Raw genomic sequence first — 21,993 nt, 5'->3', positions numbered from 1 at the left:
ACATACAGCAGCTGATAAACACTGGAAAACTGGAGATTTGTAAATTTAAATAACTTTCTGACACCAGTTCATTTAAAAGTGTTTTTTTTCCTCTGGAGTCCAAGCAGGGGTCGGACAGCAGGTGTCAATTTGTTGTAAACTAACCTGTGGTAATATAAACTGCACTACAACTACTGTCATGTTAGGTGGCACCAGAGAACGAGCTGTCTTCCTTTCTGAGGAGAGCTACTTTGCATATGTTTTTCCCAGTTTAGCCTTGCATGGCCTATAAAGCTCCACAATCCCTTTAGTTACTATCCCCAAAACAAAACTTTAGCGCTTCACTCCTTGTATAAGGATGGTCAGTATTGCTTGTAGTTGATCCACCTTACAATAAAGTACCCACATTGTACAATACATCTAGGGGGGATGGGGGGGGGGGTGAGGGGTGTCTTAACAACATGGCCATATAGCAGTTTTTCTTCCCACCATATTCACATACTACTAATGTACTGAAGATTATCATTATAATAATGACAATGTTTCTGCTCATGTAAAACTATAGTGCAATAAAACATATAAACACTAATGGTATAAAAACAGCAATTTATTATAATAAGTTTAACAATATGAAAATATACAATAAAAATGAGATGCTACCACGTTTGATCTTGATCCGGAAAATAATGGGGTGCAACCTAAATGAGACAAAGACAATTCCATTGACTAACAACGAATTATTCTTGAATCACATATGGAATGGGCATGGTACTGTAATACTGAATGGGTACTGGATAGGGATGAGCACAAAGTCCTCCAAACCCAAAAGTCTCATCATTTCACTCCTGATGGCTGAAGAAGTTGGATGCAGGACTACTGAGTCCTGGAAAACATGGATACGGCCATTGGCCATAGGCCGTATCCATGTTTTCCAGGACTTCCTAGAACTGCATCCAACTTCTTCAGTCACCGGTAATCAAATGCCAAGAGTTCGGATTCAGTCCTTAGGCAGTAGTTTCTCTTTTCCAGAACATCCCCCTTGAGGCTTAAATATGGATGGAATTGTTTCCTCCATCAGTTGCGTTGTATTTACAAGTCATCACCGCGGCTGATCCTGATGCTTAGTTTATGACTCTCTCCCAATAGTTCACTTTGTGGGCCGAATCGTCCAGTTCTGGTACAGTGTGTGGCATTCCTTATCTTGACCTTGTTCCTTTGTAGAAACACAATGGTGAATAGTCACCGGTTAAGGAATGTTTTTTTTACCATAGATGTCAACCATCTCGGAATACTGTCCTACGAATGTCCATTGTAGAATGTCCAGCAATGAATGTTTGACCAACCCCTATAGAACCTTCTCTTTCTTGTTGAGAACGTGGGATATACAGTAAGGAACGATCCCAACACAAGCTAAAGGAACAGCAGCACTCTTGCAGAAGGAGAGGAGGTAGAACACCATCTCAACTTTTGTGGGCGGCTTGAAGCTGTCAAAAATATGGAGAACAAACAGAGACGTTGCTATACAGCAGAGGCGGAAGGTGAACTGGTTGGAAAGCTTCCCTTGACAGCTTTCCTTATACATCTGAGAGTTAAGCGCTAGGCCTAATCCGAAGAAGATGCCAAGATTCCTCAACAGTCCGGCAAAAGGAGTGGTGTCAATGTGGATCCATTCAGGTCGGTCGCACCATCTCTTGGCCTTCTCCAATGTCCACAGGAGGTCGACCCCCACTGCTTTCAGAACCAGGTAGAAGCCCAAGGCAAAGGAGAAGAGGAAGAGGGTTGTATAGACGTATCTCTTAAAGGTGGCCTTGTAGATGGATTGAACGTTGCCAAAAACTTCGGCTACCAGCATTCCTACAATAAGAATGGACAGGACAATTGATGATCAACACTTTGAGATTTTGAGATTTTCTAATATCCTTCAGATATATTAGGTTTAATCAAATAATATGGTCAGCGTCCCCTTAACATATGATATCTCTATGACGGTGGATGAAGATGGGCTGTCAGATAGTTGGGCACTGCTAATCTCTGGGAATTGGTTGGATAAAGGCTGTCTGATCCACCATTTCTCATGCATAGAGATGAGTGAAGGAAATTGGCAAAAAACTGATATGGTTTAAATATTATAAAAAAAAAAAAGGATTTATTAAAATCCCAATATTTATTGATTTGTTAATTTGTTCTCTCCCTACTCCTGTGCACTAAGCAGTCTGGCGGTAAACGGTGATGCTGTATGCATTATAACTGCCCCTCAATACATTCACCAGGCCAAGAGATTTGCACTAAGCCCTATTAACTAATATGGGAACAGGGACGCCTGTCTTTAAAAGAAGTCCCTGCTCCTGTATATACTTTGCCTTGGTAATTGCAGGGCAATCTGAACTGGATCTAAAAGGAATCTTGGGAGATGTGCTTATCTTTACCCCTAAGCATTGTGAACGGGGATCTATCGACCAGTTTCTTCTACAAGTTATGTTACATTGAGTTTGTTCTAAGCATGGGGTGCTGGAACCATTATACAATAGAATACTGACCTGATATGACTCCGCAAACAACCTGATGGGGAAAATGAGCAGCAAGGAATATTCGGGATAGACAGACACAAATCTGGACAACCCAGAATCCAGCCCATAGAACAGCCTGGAGGAATCTAGAAAAAAGATAGATTCAATCAATACAATAAAGTATCATGGCTTATGGAAAATATCTATATCATATATATCTCAGATCTATCTATCTATCTATCTATCTATCTATCTATCTATCTATCTCCTATCTATCTATCTATCTATCTATCTATCTATCTATCTATCTATCTATCTATCTATCTATCTATCTATCTATCTATCTCTCTATCTATCTATCTATCTATCTCTCTCTCTATCTATCTATCTATCTATCTATCTATCTATCTATCTATCTCTCTATCTATCTATCTATCTATCTATCTATCTATCTATCTATCTATCTCTTATTATCTCCATTGTTATATTATATACCTGCTTTTAAAGGTGGCTGAATGCTTCCTGTTCAGCATGATTGTAAGCAGTGATGTCACCATGACATAGTAGACTCCAGCAGAACCCATCGCATGACCTGAAGGACTCCCTGTAAGGACACAGTTTTGGTATATTATTATTATTATTATTATATTATTTTACATTATATATCATAGTCTGCCACACCAAGATATAACCTAATATATGAAGGCATCTAAGAGGGCTTATTTGACAGCAATATTGTCGGATAGTGTTATGTAATTGGATATAGCTTGTGACTATTAAGGGGCTTCTTGAATTGTTGTTTAATGACCTGTATATTGTCCACCTGCTAAGTAACAAAATACAACCCTGACATTGAATCTGACAGAAGAGATTTTCTCACCTGGACCAGTCTCACAGGTAACAGGAAACTGCTGGATGATGGGGGCCGTCATGTTGTTGTAGTAATCGGTGTCGTGTACCCACCAGTATGGTCTCTGGCCAAACAGGATCCTGGCGAAGAAGAAAAACACCTGATTTAGGGATTATCATCAGAATCCTATAGGGGGCCACAAGTCTGAACTTGGCTGAAGAAGTTTTGGAAGAAGTCTATAGGGATGCACCATGGGTTGGTCTGCATGTTTCACTATCCTCAAATCCTTAAATATGCAGATAATAGCTTTTGCAAAACTACATCTCAGCTGTCAGGTCATGCTGGGAGTTGTAGTGTTGCAACAGATGGAGAGCCACAGTTTGAAAACGTTAAGATAAAAAATGAAGATAGATAGATAGATGGAGAGATAGATAGATAGATAGATAGATGAAATATAGAGGATAGATAGGAGATAGATAGATAGATAGATAGATAGATAGGAGATAGATAGATAGATAGATAGATAGGAGATAGATAGATAGATAGATAGATAGATAGATAGGAGATAGATAGATAGATAGATAGATAGATAGATAGATAGATAGATAGATAGATAGGACATAAATAGATGATAGATAGATAATAGGAGATAGATGATAGATAGATAGATAGATAGATAGATAGATAGGAGATAGATAGATAGATAGATAGATAGATAGGAGATAGATGATAGATAGATAGATAGATAGATAGATAGATAGATAGATAGATAGATAGATAGATAGATAGATGAAATATAGAGGATAGATAGATGATAGATAGGACATAAATAGAAGATAGATAGATGAAATATAGGAGATAGATAGATAGATAGATAGATAGATAGATAGATAGATAGATAGATAGGAGATAGATAGATAATTGATAGATAGATAATAGACAGATGGCACAAAACTCCTACTTCCTATTGACTTTCCTTGTTTACTTCACTTCATAGCCCTTGTCCCATAGGCATATAGCATACTATCCTAACCCGCAGTCTAGCTCATAGACAAGGTTAAAGGATATTAATAGAGAATGTGACTTTCCTGCATGTACTTTAAGTTATAGGGTAAACTAATAGCCAAACTTTTTTTTTTCTAACATCAATATATAATGATATTAATGTGATATTTTAGTAACCCCAATATTGGAGATAATCTTTTAGGCAGCAGATCCCAAGTTGTAGCTCTCCAGTTGTCGCAGACTAAAGGCCCTATTACACCAACAGATCTGATGACAGATTATCTGCCGTGTAGTAGAGAGCTGTAGGTTAGGCACCATATACTATAGACCATACATGAGTGTATATCTGTGACCAGTAATATGAACTCATCTTCCAATAATGAATGACTAAGAACATGATACCAGATTTCTTCGACATACTCACCACTTGAAGACAAGGTTGAGCCAGTCCCCGATCACTGCCACCCAGATGAGTTTGATGCCCACCGACTCACACAGGTGGAACCAGATGGGGAAGAAAATGAAGAAGGTGTTTCTCAGATCAGCAGCAAAGGAGATGAACATGAACCAGTCTTGGGAACTCTTGTAGTTCATCTGGAGATATTGGACCATTTCGACCCCAGAGTGGTGGAGAGCATCCATGCCGTTCTCCATCTCTTTGTCTCTTTGTGGAGCTCTTAGAAGGTTGTTAACTTGTCTTGACTCTCTTGATCTGATGTCTGACTCTTTGCAGCTGCCTATTATATGGCCGGCAGCTAGACCAGTCACTGTGATCTTTGTGATCTTTGACCCCATGAACATCTCTGCAGCAACACATTGTTGACAAAATTACATGGATGACGCAGGTAGAAGAAGAAGAGGGGGGGATGTTGACCAGTGTTATAATACGGTGAAATGGTGAAGAAATGGTGAAAATAGCCTTGTTGACATTGCAGGGGGCAGAGTCCACCTCCTGAAAGGACGTCAGAATGCAGGCAATACTGAAAACGCTTAGCTAAGCTTTCTAGGTGATACCAGTGTTCTGGTCGGTTTGTTTGCGAAATAGGACTGTTATGTACTGGCCAATAATAGACGTATCCCGTCTGCCTACAGATGGCGTCTGTCTATAGCCACGGCGCATTTTTGGCCTAGATGTTCCTTTTCTAATTTTTGTAATTTTCTTTTTTCACCTGGGACAAATGTTCAGTTTTTTGCCCCAACGCTGTATCTAAATACCCTGGCCAAGGCCTTTTGGTGTCCCCTGGCCAAGGCTTTTTGGTGTCCTCTCTTGGTACTTATCACCCTGGGCATGTGCCCAGGTCACCCCACAACTTCCTCACACTACGCTTGATTCACAAGAAAACAACTAATTTTAGATATTGAACTCAATAATAAAACATGTGTAGTAAGCTCCACCTAGTGGTGTCGGCAGTCTGTTTTTATTTTATGATTTAAAGAGGTTATCCAGCGTTACAAAAACATGGCCACTTTCCCCTTCTCTTGTCTCCAGTTCAGGTGTGGTTTGCAATTAAGCTTCATTTACTTCAATGGAACTGAGTTTGAAACCCCACCCAATCTGGAGACAAGAGAGGGAGAAAAGTGGCCATGTTTTTGTAGCGCTGGATAACCCCTTTAATGTCTTTGCAAAGGATCAGAGTCTTTATCCTAGAATAACTGAGCTTGGACAGGTATAAAGTTATATTAAAGGAGTTTTCCCACTAAGCAAAGTGGATAAAATCAGATTTGTACCACAGACATAATGTAAATAAGTACAAATGTGCCGTTTTTCAAGGTCAAATTACTCAATTCTTCTTCTCTCTTCTGCCCTCTGGATCCAATGATCTCTGGTTTCCTCACTGTACTGTGGGCCATGTATGACTTGTATGTGCAGTGGAGACTAACTGCCAATACTTTCGAGACAGACCAGGAGATTGAGGAATGAAAAGTGGAATCTGATTGGTTGCTAGGGGCAACTGAGCCAGTTTCACTTTACAGCATGTTTGATAAATCTCCTCCTATGAGTCTTGGCAATACAGGTGCAGTGCCATGCAATATGTTGAGTTATTATAGGGAATTGCCTATGAATGACTGCCTTGTAATACTATAATTCGCTTGAGACAACTTTAAGCTGGTCATAGATGTAATGCCTTTTCGTAAAGGCGGTTAACCAGCTATATCATTGATGAACATGGTAAACAACCTATATACACAGAGTATGAATGGCGCTTTGGATGTGGACAGTAAGTTTTTTAAAGACAGGCAATAAAGATAAAGGGATTAGTTGCTTTGCTTCATAAACCCCTAGTTCCCATTGGTTTGAATGAGAGTTTACGCCTCTAGGGCGCTGTTTTCAAGCTGAAAACGTGTAAACGTTCTTTCTTTATGTCAGAGGTCTTAAACCTATGGCCTTTCACCTGTTGCAAGACCACAACTCATATTAAATAGGGAACGCAGCTGAAGAGCCATAGATTGAAGAACTCTGACATTGATTATGATTGAATAGACATGTTATGTAGATGTTATGTAGATGTTATGTAGATCTTATGTAGGCATGAAACTACCCATATCCCATGCCCCACTTCCATGAGTTGGCTCATCCCACAGTAGTAGAGGTGTAACGTGAACCTCCTAGACCTTGATGCAAAATCTATCACAGCCCCCCCCCCCCCCACTTACCTTGTGCTATTTGTAATACCCATGACTTCTTACATGGTAGAGGGACCTTTGGGCCTCCTCAGAACCCAGGGCATGGGCAAAACTATTACCCTTACTTCCCCTACAGTTATGCCCCTGGTCAGATGCCAGCATGTTATCACACCAAGTATGATAACTACAGAGTCTGCAAGCCTATGCCCAGACCAGGCACCTAAATAAGTCCATTTACTACATGATTAGGGGCACAGGGGAGGGCACAACTACTGTGTGGGGGGACAAACAAGGGCACTATTACTGTCTGGGGGCACGGAGTAGCACACTATTGCTGTCTGGGGGCACAAAGAAGGATGCTATTACTGTCGGGGGGCACATAGGAGGACACTGCTATTGTCTGGGGGCACAGAGGAGGACACTAAGGATGCTATTACTGTCGGGGGGCACATAGGAGGACACTGCTATTGTCTGGGGGCACAGAGGAGGACACTATTACTGTCTGGGGCACAGAGGAGGACACTATTACTATCTGGGGGCACAGAGGAGGACACTATTACTGTCTGTGGGCACAGAGTGGGACACTATTACTGTCTGGGGCACAGAGGAGGACATTATTACTGTCTGGGACACAGTGGAGGACACTATTACTGTCTGGCGGCACAGAGGACGGCATTATTACTGTCTGGGGCACAGAGGAGGACACTATTACTGTCTGGGGCACAGAGGAGGACACTATTACTGTCTGGGACACAGGGGAGGACACTGTTACTGTCTGGGGGCCCAGAGGGGGACACTATTACTGTCTGGGGCACAGAGGAGGACACTAATACTGTCTGGGGCACAGAGGAGGACACTATTACTGTCTGGGGCACAGAGGAGGACAGTATTACTGTCTGGGGGAACAGAGGAGGACAGTATTACTGTCTGGGGGCACAGAGGGGGACACTATTACTGTCTGGGGCACAGAGGAGGACACTAATACTGTCTGGGGCACAGAGGAGGACACTAATACTGTCTGGGGCACAGAGGAGGAAGCTATTACTGTCTGGGGGCACAGAGGAGGACACTATTACTGTCTGGGGCACAGAGGAGGACACTAATACTGTCTGGGGCACAGAGGACGACACTATTACTGTCTGGGGCACAGAGGAGGACACTATTACTGTCTGGGGCACAGAGGAGGACAGTATTACTGTCTGGGGGCACAGAGGGGGACACTATTACTGTCTGGGGCACAGAGAAGGACACTTATACTGTCTGGGGCACAGAGGAGCACACTAATACTGTCTGGGGCACAGAGGAGGAAGCTATTACTGTCTGGGGGCACAGAGGAGGACACTATTACTGTCTGGGGGCACAGAGGAGGACACTATTACTGTCTGGGGGCACAGAGGAGGACACTGTTACTGTCTGGGACACAGAGGAGCACACTAATACTGTCTGGGGCACAGAGGAGGAAGCTATTACTGTCTGGGGGCACAGAGGAGGACACTATTACTGTCTGGGGCACAGAGGAGGACACTGTTACTGTCTGGGGCACAGAGGAGAACACTAATACTGTCTGGGGCACAGAGGAGGACACTTTTACTGTCTGGGGGCACAGAGGAGGACACTATTACTGTCTGGGGGCACAGAGGAGGACACTATTACTGTCTGGGGCACAGAGGAGGACACTGTTACTGTCTGGGGCACAGAGGAGGACACTATTACTGGCTGAGGGCACAAAGAAGAATGTTATTACTATCTTGGGGAACAATGGAGGGCACTATTACAAAAGGGGTACCCAGAACACTGTCTCATATACTTTGGAACTGCGGAGAAGTGCCAGTGATGTGGTACATTTATGAATTGCTGCTGCTCCTGTCAACCTGTTGTTGATTGATGGCTTTTTACCTTTGTACATTATAAGCAAAGAGCTGACAACCAGCTCACAAATATGCCAGAAATGGAGAAATCAGTGTTCCTGTGACTATGTTGCACCACCCCCACATAGTACAGCATAAACCTGGTGTATGTTGTATACACATATTCATACTTATAATTATGAATTCAGACAATGCTCTGTAACCTCACTTCACCTCAGCCAAGGACTGCAGCGTACACGTTCCCAAAAAAGATCTACACATGTCTCCCACAAGCTGAGGGAATGAAGCAATATCTGCAGAGACCAGATGGAAGGAGGTTTGATGTACTGTAACTACTCAGCTGGTAGTGAAGGAAACAGTAGAACTCACATGATAAGCATTAGGCCAGGACCACACTGTGACTTTTAGTAGCACTACAATATTACATAGAGCTCAGTGTGGACTGCTGCTGTAGCACCACAGGAAGTTGCAGTGTAGCCCTGGCCTTAGAGATCATCCACAATGTACACTGGTCATCCATTCCTACTATATTGTATAACTGTACAAACATTTGTGTGCATAAGAGAGAAACCTTATATAAATGCACACAATTTATTCTATAATTATTATTTTTTTTACTCTTTTGTGTAATTCTGTATCTATATAACATTCTAGTTTCTGACATTTTTAGATATGAATATTCCATATGGAACTATTATATAACCTAGACTAAACCTACTGGTGAAAACACTGGACATAAAATTGTATGCATAAAGGCAATAAATGACTCCTCCTCCCGAGACTTCCTCCACTTCGGGGACTTGGCTAGACCTATCTAGTTTCGGATGGGATCATGTGTCCACTTCTCACAGGAGTCTCCAGCTGCGATGACATCTTTCATTGTCCAGATGTCTTATCCTAAGCCTCGCCGCCCCCTCATGTCTGTGGCAGAAGCATTAGGAGGATACATTCTCTGCTATTTATCTTTTTTGGCACCTGGCACTTGTTTTGTTCACTAAATGGGAAAAATTCCAAATTGCACAAAAAGAAATGCAGAAAAACCATTGTGTAAGTGGGTCAGAGGTGGCTCCGAAAACCAATGTGTTCTATCATTTTAACAGGATTTTAGTTTTTTTAGAGTCATTTTTTGAAAAAGGGAAAGCCTGAGACCTGTCCTGTTCTGGTAACTGTGCAACTTAGCATCTTCCTGCTATCTGAACAATAAACACTTCACGTGAACAGTTTGCAGAGACACTTTATTACTAATTTATTGTCTTCCTATTGGCCAGAGAATTTCCTTCTTAAAGGGGTACTCCAGAAAAAAAATGGTAAATTACTTCTATTAAAACACTCAAGTCTTCCAGTACTTATCACCTGCTCTATGTCCTGCAGGAAGTGGTGTTTTCTTTCCAGTCTGACACAGTGCTCTCTGCTGCCACCTCTGTCCATGTCAGGAACTGTCCAGAGCAGTTGCAAATCCCCATAGAAAACCTGTGTTTTTTGGTGGGCATCATGTGTCATGTCTACCAAGGGCATCAAAATACCTTATCCCAACCCTGGCTTGGATATATAGCAGTATACACACAACATATGACACTGGTCTTCCTGTGACCCGGCCGTGTCACAGAATGGCCGGTGTCAATGATGTTTATCCCAGCCACTACTGCAGTACCTGCTGGAGCTGCATTGAGCTTGATAATAATCAGAATCCCCATGCCACCAATGCATGAGTGCAGGGGCGTAGCTAATGTCTCCTGGGCCCTGGTGCGAGAGGCCAACTTGGGCCCCCCCCCTCCTTTCACGACCAAGTGATGCTATTGGTGTGTGTATATTATATTATATATATATATATATATATATACACACACACACACCAAGACAGATATTACCACTAACACCAGCATATTGGAAGAGAAAGTATTATCACCGTACATATTACCGCCATACTGTTACCGACCAAATTCTGTATACTGAGACCAATATTACCAGTAATACCAGTATATAGGAAGGAAATGTTACCGCCACACCACAACCACTACCATCACCACCATATTGTTACTGACCAAATCCAGTATACTAAATCACCTCATCCAGTCATATAGAGGTGGCCCCAGCTCTACACAGGTTCTATACACCATATACATTACAGTGCAGTTATATCAGGTGACTCACAGGGGGACGTCTTCTCTGATCGGAGTTCTTCCCTTTTTATCTTCTCCATCCGTCCTGGGCCGTTATGAGAACTTCTCTGAGCCACGAATCCACAGAATCTGCCAGACAGACATATTAGTCTCTTCACTCTGGCACCATCCTCATCTCTCTACACACTTTACACCCTCATTTAGTGGGTAGCCCTGGCTCTATGTGATCCCCTAATAATATATGCCCCCCTCTGTGTATTCCCTCTCCCCCTATGTTGCCCCCCCAAATAGATGGCCCCTCTTCCCCCATGTTGCCCTCCTTATAGATGGCCCCCTCTCCCCCCACCCTCCCTTATAGATAGCCTCCTCTACTCCCTCTCTTATAGATGACCCCCTCTACCCCCACCCTCCCTTATAGATGGCCTCCTCTCCCCCCTCCCTTATAGATGGTCCCCTTCCCCCCCCCTCCCTTATAGATGGCCTCCTCTACCCCCTCCCTTATAGATGGCCTCCTCTCCCCCCTCCATATAGATGGCCTCCTCTCCCCCTCCTTATAGATGGCCCCCTCTACCCCCTCCTTATAGATGGCCTCCTCTCCCCCCTCCTTATAGATGGCCCCCTCTCTTCTCACCCTCCCTTATAGATGGCCCCCTCTCTCCTCACCCTCCCTTATGGATGGTCCCCTCTCCCCCCACCCTCCCTTATAGATGGCCCCCTCTCCCCCACCCTCCCTTATAGATGGTCCCCTTTCCCCCTTCCTTATAGATGGTCCCTCTTTCCCCCCCACCCTCATAGATGCCTCCCTCCTTCCCCCACCCTCATAGATGCCCCCCTCTTCCCCCCACCCTCATAGATGGCCCCCTCTTCCCCCCATCCTCATAGATGGCCCCCTCTTTCCCCCCAGCCTCATAGATGCCCCCCTCCTTCCCCCCACCCTCATAGATGCCCCCCTCCTTTCCCCCCACCCTCATAGATGCCCCCCTCTTTCCCCCCACCCTCATAGATGGCCCCCTCTTTCCCCCCACCCTCATAGATGGCCCCCTCTTTCCCCCCACCCTCATAGATGGCCCCTCTTTCCCCCCACCCTCATAGATGCCCCCCTCTTTCCCCCCACCCTCATAGATGCCCCCCTCTTTCCCCCACCCTCATAGATGCCCCCCTCTATCCCCCCACCCTCATAGATGCCCCCCTCTTTCCCCCCACCCTCATAGATGGCCCCCTCTTTCCCCCCACCCTCATAGATGGCCCCCTCTTTCCCCCCACCCTCATAGATGCCCCCCTCTTTCCCCCCACCCTCATAGATGCCCCCCTCTTTCCCCCCACCCTCATAGATGGCCCCCTTTTTCCCCCCACCCTCATAGATGCCCCCCTCTTTCCCCCCACCCGTGCAGGCTGATAAAAAAACAAAACAAAACTTAACTCACCTGACAACGCGCTCCCACGTTGACCCTCACACCTCCTGGTCTGTCCCCGGCTGCTGCGCGGCTGCCGGGGGTGTCACGTCTTATCCCCGGCAGCGCGCGCATCCCAGAGCTCCCTGCGCGCCGGAACCGGAAGTCAGGGCCCAAGGCGGGCAGGGAGCTCTGGGATGCGCGCGCTGTCGGGGATAAGACGCGACACCCCCGGCAGCCGTGCAGCAGCCGGGGGAAGACGGAGCCAGACTCTTGTGACCGCAAGCAAAACAATGCTTGTTACTGAAATGAGTAGACTCCATTAACTCCCTGTTTTACACTATGGTGATGTGGTATGTGATCTAAAGTAAAGTCCATTTTAGCAAGAAAACAGCTTTTAACAAACCCGTAGTGCTGAAAAACAGATGCAAAGTCAACATAACTTGATTTAAAGGGGTTGTTTTTTCTGGCTTATGGGTCATTGAACCTGAAGAAGTGATGTCAGCAGCCGACACAGGTCACCTGGAATGACAGATAACAGGTAACCTCTAGTACACAGTTCCCCATCATTGTCCATCTGCAGCCAAATCGTCAGATGACCCCCGACCCTAAATCAGGAAATCGATAAACAAGAATAATCTGCTATTATAAAAGAACTTTCCTTCGTGCATAATAAATATAATAGAGGTAAAATAATTGAAGTGAATGGACTCTTGTATGTGCATAAAAAGTGCAAATGTGTCATATAAAAGGGTCTATTATGTTTCCTTCCAGGCCAAACAACTCCTACCGGGGTCTATCATCAATGTCCTTCCCCTTATGAAGCATAGGGAGAACCAAAGCTGCTCCACCACATTGTCCACCAAGTGGCTATGTGGCTATGTTCATACTAAGTAAAAAAAAAAAAAAAAAAAAAAGACATCCGTTATTACCACATTTTATTTGACCTCAATGTAATGCATTGAAGTCAATAGAATGACGGGCGCCCAATGCACACAGTGTATTAAATAACGGATGTTGTTAGTACAGGCATCAAAATAATAATCCTGACGATTATTTTTGGATGTCTTTTGGAAACACTGGACGTTATTTTTTAATTGTTCACACAGTTTTCACGGTCCTTTCACTGTCTTCAGCATTAAAGGACAACTCTGGTGCTAATAAAAAAAAAAAAAAAAAAACTGAACTGAAGCTCCAGTTGGTGTCTTCATTTTTTTCTTCACTTCCTGGTTTTGGCTTTCCCATGATGCACTTTGTCTCCTGTGATGTCTAACTGACTCTGTAGAACTGTTAGATGGTTTACAGCTTGTTCAGCCAATCAGAGCTGAGCAACCTGAGTCATCTGACAAAGGGAGGCTGGCCTAACAGGGCTTAGACCCGCCTTCCTCTTGATGATGTCATTGTCACAAAATGGCTGCCACAGAGCAGCCTGGGGTCAACAGTCATTAGGTAAGAATGAATTTACGTCACTTCCTGGTGGGAGGTTGAGGGGGGAAAAATAGGGAAGAGGGGCAGATAGGTGATTGAAGCATATTACAAAGTTATATAACTCTCTAATGTGTTCAATTACTGGGAAAAAGCTTTTCACCGGAGTTGTCCTTTAAATTCAATGGACTTTTTAATTAAAGATGTACTCCAGTGAAAATCTTTTTTTTTCTTCAAATCAACTGGTTTCAGAAAGTTATACAGATTTGTAATTTACTTCTGTTTACAAATCTCCATTCTTCCAGTACTTATCAGCTGCTGTATGTCCTGCAGGAAGTGGTGTATTCTTTCCAGTCTGACACAGTGCTCTCTGCTGCCACCTCTGTCCATGTCAGGAACTGTCCAGAGCATCAGCAAATACCCATAGAAAACCTCTCCTGCTCTGGACAGTTCCTGACATGGACAGAGGTGACAGCAGAGAGCACTGTGTCAGACTGGAAAGAATACACCACTTCCTGCAGGACATACAGCAGCTGATAAGTACTGGAAGAATGGAGATTTGTAAACAGAAGTAAATTACAAATCTGTATAACTTTCTGAAACCAGTTGATTTGAAAGAAAAAGATTTTTGCCGGGGTACCCCTTTAAAGCGACTTTGTACCCACAATCTGACCCCCCCAAACCGCTTGTACCTTCGGATAGCTGCTTTTACTCCAAGATCTGTCCTGGGGTCCGTTTGGCAGGAGATGCAGTTATTGTCCTAAAAAACGACTTTTAAACTGGCAGCCCTGAGTCAAACTGGTGTGGCCTAGAGTGTGTATGCATTAGACTTACACACCCTCTCCGCCCTCCTCCTCATTAGGAATGCTCAAGGCAGATTTTCTATTATTCCTCACCTGTGTCAGCCCGGCACATGGGCTGGATCGTTAAGGCACCTGTGCAATGCTCAGACAGGAGAAAATGTTCTATTGGCATTTCTAATAATGAAGAGGATGGGGAGGAGGGACGGAGGGGTGTCGCAATGCAAAGGCATGGGTAATCTAGGCCACGCCAGTTTGACTCAGGGCTGCAAGTTTAGAAGTTGTTTTTTAGGACAATAACTGCATCTCCTGCCGAACGGACCCCAGGACAGATCTTGGATTAAAAGCAGCTATCCGAATGTACAAGCGGTTTGGGGGGGTCAGATTGTGGGTACAGAGTCACTTTGAAGACACACCCAAAAGGCAGTCGCTCCACCTGTACTAGAATATTGTACCTACAGTCATCACTGTAAACTTAAAATGACGGATGCTATTTTGAAAAAGAACATAGTTTATATTTGAGAGGCTAATTTGTTTCCTAATGGAGACCACCAAGACAGCACAGAGAAATCATATATACCAGGTAACTCACAATATACAAATTAGCTCTCCTCCTGAAGGAACAAATATAATAGATATATGTACATAACTTTTGGCTCATAAAAAAGCCTTGGAACATGACCAGGGATTATCACCCAAACCAGAATCTCTCTAAAAGGTAGAGGAGACATCTGTAGACAGTTGTTTTGAGGTTTTTGCCCCTCTTCGGTTTTAGATCTAGCTACTTCCAATAGGTGGCACTAGAGAGTCAGCTTTCTACAGCTAATTTCAACATAATATATTTCTCATAGTTATAAGCAGCTACATAGTCCAGTGCCTGTAAGTTTGTGTATTGTTTTGCATTGCAATTCGGTTCCATTGAACTAAATGGAGCTGAGTTGTAATACCACACACCACCTGAGGACAAGGGTGGAGCTGTTTTGGAGAGAAAGCAGTTTTAAATGGGTGCTCCATTCGCAACTTGTTATCCTATGCATAGAATAGGGGACACCAAGCGTATCAGTGGGGGTCCAAATGCTAGGACCTCAGCTGGTGCCAAGAACAGGGACATAATCGTGCATGGTCACTGCTCTATTCATTCTCTATGGAGCTGGTGAACATTACCAAGCATTGTATTTGGGAAAGTTTGGCGCTGGTCTTGCATGAGTATTGCTATTCTATGTAATTTTTGGGGATCTTGGGATTCTTTTCTATGGGGTTTGCTACTGATCTGAACAGTTCCTGACATGGACAGAGGTGGCAGCAGAGAGTACTGTGTCAGACTGGAAAGTATACACCGCTTCCTGCAGGACATACAGCAGCTGATAGGTATTGGAATACTTGACATTTTTTTAAAAGAAGTAAATGACAAATCTATATCACTTTCTAAAACCAGTTGATTTGAAGGAGTACCCCTTTAACTCCCTATGAGTCAGTCCTTAGGGCCCTATTACAGGGAATGATAATCGGCCGAATCGGCCCTATCTGGCCGATTATCGCTTCGTGTAATAAACACAACGATCAGGCGATGACAACGATCATCGGCTGATCGTTGATATAGGCTTGGACCTATAATTGTCGGGCGCCGACCGCACATTGCTACGTGTAATAGCGGTGCATGGCCGACGATTTGCACAGTGCATACATTACCTATCCATGGTCCAGGGCGCTTCTTGCGCTCTGCTTTTCCCCGGGTCCCGCGCACTGCAGCTTCAGAGCGGCCTGTCTCAGCTGACAGACTGCTCAGCCACTGGCCGGGACCGCCGGCTAGGCGGCCTGTCAGCTGAGACAGGCCGCTCTGGAGCTGCAGCTTGCGGGCCCTGGGGAAAAACAGAGCGCAAGAGGCGCCCTGGACCATGGATAGGTAATGTATACAGTTTAAGCAAGGGCTGCAAGGATCGGTAACGATGTCCATGCAGTCCTTGTTAAATGATTATCAGGCCGTCTGATAACCTGTTAGATCGGCGCGCCTTTACATTTATTTTAGGGCCCCCATTGAACCGTGTAATAGGACCCTTAGTATGTATGCATTTTTGAAACAGGGAAATTAGACGTTGTTTACACTGAGCAGATATACAGTTAGACACCAGCAACAAATAAGTATACACTAAATAAACTAAAGCTTTCATCCAGTACCAGACCCTATAGCCCAATGACCCGACCTAGTAGTGACTGTGTAATGTACAGTCTTGGTATTTTCTTATAGATATAGACTCTCCTGATAAGTGACAGTAAACAGCCAGGTTATGGTGGTGCAATAGGTAAGGGCGCTGCTGCCTCCGGCTATTATCACAGTCCCTACACATAGGTGTGAAAGCAGCACGAGGAGACAATGCACAGATCACGCCTGCTCCGCGTGAACACTATTCCCTGCAGCACCAGGCCGTCCCCATTCACAGAACACCAGTGACACCACTCCGGAATCACAAGAATGGTGTACGTGTTTTCCTCCAAACTCGGAACATTGTATATCGTTCCATATGCTTTGAAGAAGAAGAAGAATAATGTCTATTTATAGGGGAACAAACTGTATGGCCTTTTTCCCAAATCTCCAATGAAGCATGATTCTCCCATTGGTCTCCACACACGTTAGCCAGCCAGGTTAGCTAGAATTATTTAACAAAAAAAAACATAATTGCTTTCTTTCAAAAAGAGCGCCACACCTGTTATCAGGCTGTGTGTGGTATTACACCTTGGCTCCTATCACTTTAAAGGAGAAGTCTGGCACCCAATATTTTTTTTATAAAAGAGCCAGGGAGGAGGTGGCTATACCTAACTACAAGCATCTACCTCCCGCTGTCCGCTGTCAGGATCGCGGTCCCCCGGCTGCTTCCTGGTATCAGTGGGAACCTCTTAAAAATAGTTTTGGATACACAACATATCAAGTGTTCTCAAAGGATGCACAAAATATCAATGTGTGCACCTGTACTTAAAGGGGTACTCCAGCGGGAAAAAAATGCTTTGAAATCAACTGGTGCCAGATATTTTCAGTTGACTTACCTCTAAAAATCTCCAATTTTCCAATACTTATAAATGTCCGCACTGTCTCGGTTTTTATCCTTTTGGTAATATGGCGTAATAAATTATTATGAAGACTACATTGGTGAGTACAACTATTTCTTCTCTTGTTCATGAAGATGGCAAGATGATGTGCTGTGCAGGGCTGCCTTTTCTCCTCTCCCTGTTCCCTCATCCACCTCGACCCCTCCCCTCTCCATAGGCCATAATGGACACAGAAATCCTGCTTCTTCTGAAGTGTGTGTGTGTGTGTGTGGAGGTAGGAGAACAGCTTTCGGAGTACAGAAGGAAACTCTTTTGCTTAATAAAAACCTATTACAGAGTTTCTTAAAATCACTTGCACTATTAAAACTTATTGATTTCTGAAAAATGACACTTAAATGACAGTCACACTTTAATTAAACCCATTTCTACAGAAAATTAGCACATAGCAGGCAAAGATTTCAATAGAACTCTAGAGTACCCCTTTAAGTTCCCTGTTTACCATTGTGATTGCAGAAGCAGTAAAGCTGTTATAGGTATAAAAGTCCCCAGGCTATAAGAAGCAAGAGTCCTGGATGAGTTAAGGTCAAGAAGTAAGATGACCTCAGAACTTGACCTGATTAGACAGGGAAGGTTTTGCCCCAGGGAATACACTGGAAACCCCCTCTGAGTCAGTGCTTACCTGCTCCTGTGCAGTCCAGAGTGCCAAAGAAAAGGCAATGAATTCCTTTGTGTACTTGTGTTGCGGAACCATGTGCAATATGGAAAAAAAGACCCCAGAGGGTAACAATTCCTTCCATACGGTTTATTATTTTTTTAGTCTCCTTCCCCCAGTTCTGAGCTGCTGCTTTCTGCTGATGCCAGAAGGGTTAATCACAATGAGATCACCAGCAGCTTGACCTCAAATTAACCCTACCAATATCACAGAGCCAGGGAGATGTTTTAGAAGGAAGGGGGGTTGGGGCAAAGGGAGAGAAGAGCTCACACGCAGTTTTCTGTGTCTTCAGCAGAAAGCAGCAGTTCAGAACTGGGGAAAGGAGACTGAATAGATAATAGCAAGTATGAAACTTTTCTGAACCTCTTCTACCTCTCAGCAAGCAAACCAGCAAGCACGGCTGCACTACTCTATAAGTTCTCAGCACAGATCCTGTCACTAAAGTCTAAAGTGTATTATCAAGACAGAAGTCCGCTGTACATTACTGTATCAAGTGTTTCTAAAAGTAAAGAAGAAGCTATTTATTTAACTGGACTCAGTGGTTATTCTCTAAGCACCTACACAGCCATTGCATCCTCCTTGAATCATCTCCCCTTTCTGTAGGTGGCAGTACCGATAGTCAGGGTGGGTCACAACTCCACTCCGGACCACCATGATAAGTGCCCAAGGGACCCCCAAACAGCCTGGCAGGTTTCTGACCAAAGGGTATAGCCAGCCTCACTAAAATAAAAGCAGGTGTGCCTCCATACCTGTGTGCCCAACCGGCACTGGCGTCACGACAACATAACATCTGGCTGAGCTATTCCCCGACCAACCACTACTACAGTGGAGTCACACCTCACCATCTGGCAAGTGACCAGTCGTCCACCACACCGGTGGTGCACCACAATATCACTACTATAGATGAGGAACCAGCTGCCTGGAGAAAGTGGATGCAGCCCGAGAACTGCCTAGAAAACATGGATACAGCCTATGGCCTATGGTCACTGGGCTGCATCCACCTTCTACCGGCAGTGGGATTCAAATGCAAATAGTTTTGGTTTGTGCAAACTCAAACTTTTGGCAATTTCCCTCATCTCTAGTAGTGATCACAATAGCTGAACTACTCTATTCACTATCTGTCTAATAAGCTAGTGTGACATCACAGCTAAGCTGGTGGTTGTACATACAGTATCCTATGTATCATGAAATGACTATATACCGTGTATATACAGGGACTCTGTGCTTGGTGTTGAACCCTGCATCATGCTGTGACATATAGAGCGCCTACTGCTCCATAGTATAGAACCATTGGGGCTGCCATGTGTGCCACCATCACCATATAGTGAGTCCACAGCGACCTTACTGAGCTAGCATCTGCCTAACACATCTATGTTCTCCCAGTGGTAACATGGGTTTCCTTTAGGTTCTCGTTTCCTCCCACACCCCTCATTGTTACTTATAGAGAATGGACATTTCCTATTCTATACGTAGCCCATTCTCACACGTCACCCTGCAGCTTGTTTGGTTACGCCGATTCTTAGAATTTATTTGGGAACCATTGTCTGAAAGCAAAAATCTGGAAGCTTTGTAATGATGTAAAGAAGTATGAGACCTTTAGGGCTAATGCATATAGTCATATTACAGCTGTGTTTTGTTTGGAGGCTTGTAAAGAGGTGTATGAGGTCTCTGCTCTCTGTATCTGTATACCTCTGTAGATTTTATCCTGGGGCACACAGATGCTTTTATATCAGATTCCCCATAAAAAACCTCTTCTGCTCTGGACAGTTCCTGACATGGACAGAGGTGGCAGCAGAGAGCACTGTGTTAGACTGGGAAGAATACACCACTTTCTGCAGGGCATACAGCAGCTGATAAGTACTGGAAGACTTAAGTTTTCTAAATAGAAGTAATTTACAAATCTATATAACTTTCTGGCATTGGTTCAAAAACATTTTGATCTCTGGAGTACCCCTTTATGCCATCTCATTGCAGGAGTCCACTTTTTGCATAGACATATTTGGAGCAAGAGTGGAGTCGGGAAATGAAGTGCAGAGCCATGCCTCTTCTGGCCATAGCTGGAGTCAGTGCGGGTCGCATCACTGAGACTAGAGATGAGCGAATCGAAACAGAAAAGTTTAGTTGACTAAGCAATTTTTTTGTTAACCTCCTCCCGCCGATGGGCAGTAAATTAACATCGCTGCAGCCTATGCCTGATGTTAAGTTATGCAAGCTTTTTATAACTGACAGTAACGCTTTAATGCGCTACAATAATTCATTGCAATGCGCTCATTAAAAACACCTCTTTATTTCCTAAGAGAACACATATGGAAATATACAAAACACTAAACATATTGCATGACTGGTACATAGCTAGGGAATATGTCAAAACTGCTTATGTAATAAGCGAAGAAACAAAGTGTAAACATTGGGCACGACTGATCACATGACCACCATGTTACATCATCTGAACCATTAACGTGAATGATTACATCATTCTCTGGTCATTTATAGAGAGAAGCACAATTTGAGCATGCCCAAGTTTGACCTAGAATTCTCTGCATTTGAACCCCGGTGGCTGACAAAGTTGGATGCAGCCCTAGGGAGTCATGGTAATTATGGATACTGCCTATGGCCTATGACTGTATCCATGTTTTCCAGGACTCCCTAGGGCTGCATCCAACCTCTTCACCCACTGGTAGTCAAATGAAAATGAATGAATGCAAATGAATTGCGCTCATCTCTAGTCATTTATCATCATCAGGATGGTTTATTGTAATCTCCTTATACATGGGCTAACTATCGAATAAATCAACAAATCAACAAAAAGACTAATGAAGCGGTAGAGTGGTATACAAATGTTGACTTCCTTTAACAGTATATGGTACAAAATAGAAAATCTTTAAGTGATGAAATATTTTTAGTAGTTTCCCACATAATCCCCCAATATCAGTTAGTGGCCCAATATGTGGTGTTTATAGCTCATCGCCTATGGTTACGGCCTGCAGTTCATCCACAGTTTGATGGTCGCACATGCTCAGTTGCTGTATTAACAGTTTGATGAGAATGAGGTGTTTATATATATATATAACAGCCGAGGATGGGAACTAGGAAGTAATGTGAGAGACTCAGAAGTGAGGGATTACATAGGGAGGCAGAGACCACAGGCCTCTCAAAACTGTCTAAGGGTATGTTCACACTGAGCAAATACGGCGGAATTCCGTAGCGGATCTCTCCGCCATGAAATCCCGCCGTGCTCAGTGTCCCCATGTGAGTGAATGAGAGGGTGCACGCTCCTCCACTGCTGCCGCTCTCCACTCAAAGAAGTGACATGTCACTTCTGTGAGCGGAGAGTGGCGGCAGCGGAGGAGCGCACGCCCTCCCATAGACGGGCTATGGCACACGGAGACAGGCGGAATTCCACCTGTTTTACTCCGTGTGAACATACCCTAAGTGAAAAAATCAAAACACAGCAATCAGCTCAGCTTTTAATTCTTAAAGAGATCTGTCAGTAGTTTAATGCTGTCCTATCTCAGGGGAGCATAAACTAGCGACAGAGAAGCTGAACAGAATGATGTATCACTTACATTGTTCTGTGCAGCTGATTCAGAGCTATCCTCCTGAATAACAAAGACAATAACTAGTCCTATCTGTTATGTGCATGTGCTCAGTAGTCTCGGATATTCATGA

The 21,993-nt window shown here is 44.0% G+C and overlaps 1 protein-coding gene and 1 pseudogene across 1 annotated transcript; one reads left to right on the top strand and one right to left on the bottom strand.

Moving 5' to 3' along the window:
- LOC138772585 (catenin alpha-1 pseudogene) overlaps positions 1-21,993 on the top strand; it is a 719,716-nt pseudogene that overhangs the window by 118,360 nt on the left and 579,363 nt on the right.
- On the bottom strand, positions 569-5,067 carry LOC138772096 (glucose-6-phosphatase catalytic subunit 1-like). Its single transcript, XM_069952226.1, has 5 exons — positions 4,766-5,067; positions 3,367-3,476; positions 2,982-3,090; positions 2,517-2,632; positions 569-1,833 (listed from the first exon to the last, which is right to left on the bottom strand). Exons 1-5 carry the CDS (start codon positions 4,993-4,995, stop codon positions 1,325-1,327), a joined length of 1,074 nt encoding a protein of 357 aa, XP_069808327.1. The 5' UTR covers positions 4,996-5,067; the 3' UTR covers positions 569-1,324.

The sequence above is a fragment of the Dendropsophus ebraccatus genome, chromosome 14 (genome assembly GCF_027789765.1).
Source record: "Dendropsophus ebraccatus isolate aDenEbr1 chromosome 14, aDenEbr1.pat, whole genome shotgun sequence".
Classification (NCBI taxonomy): domain Eukaryota; kingdom Metazoa; phylum Chordata; class Amphibia; order Anura; family Hylidae; genus Dendropsophus; species Dendropsophus ebraccatus.
This window is presented reverse-complemented; position numbering and strand designations above follow the sequence as displayed.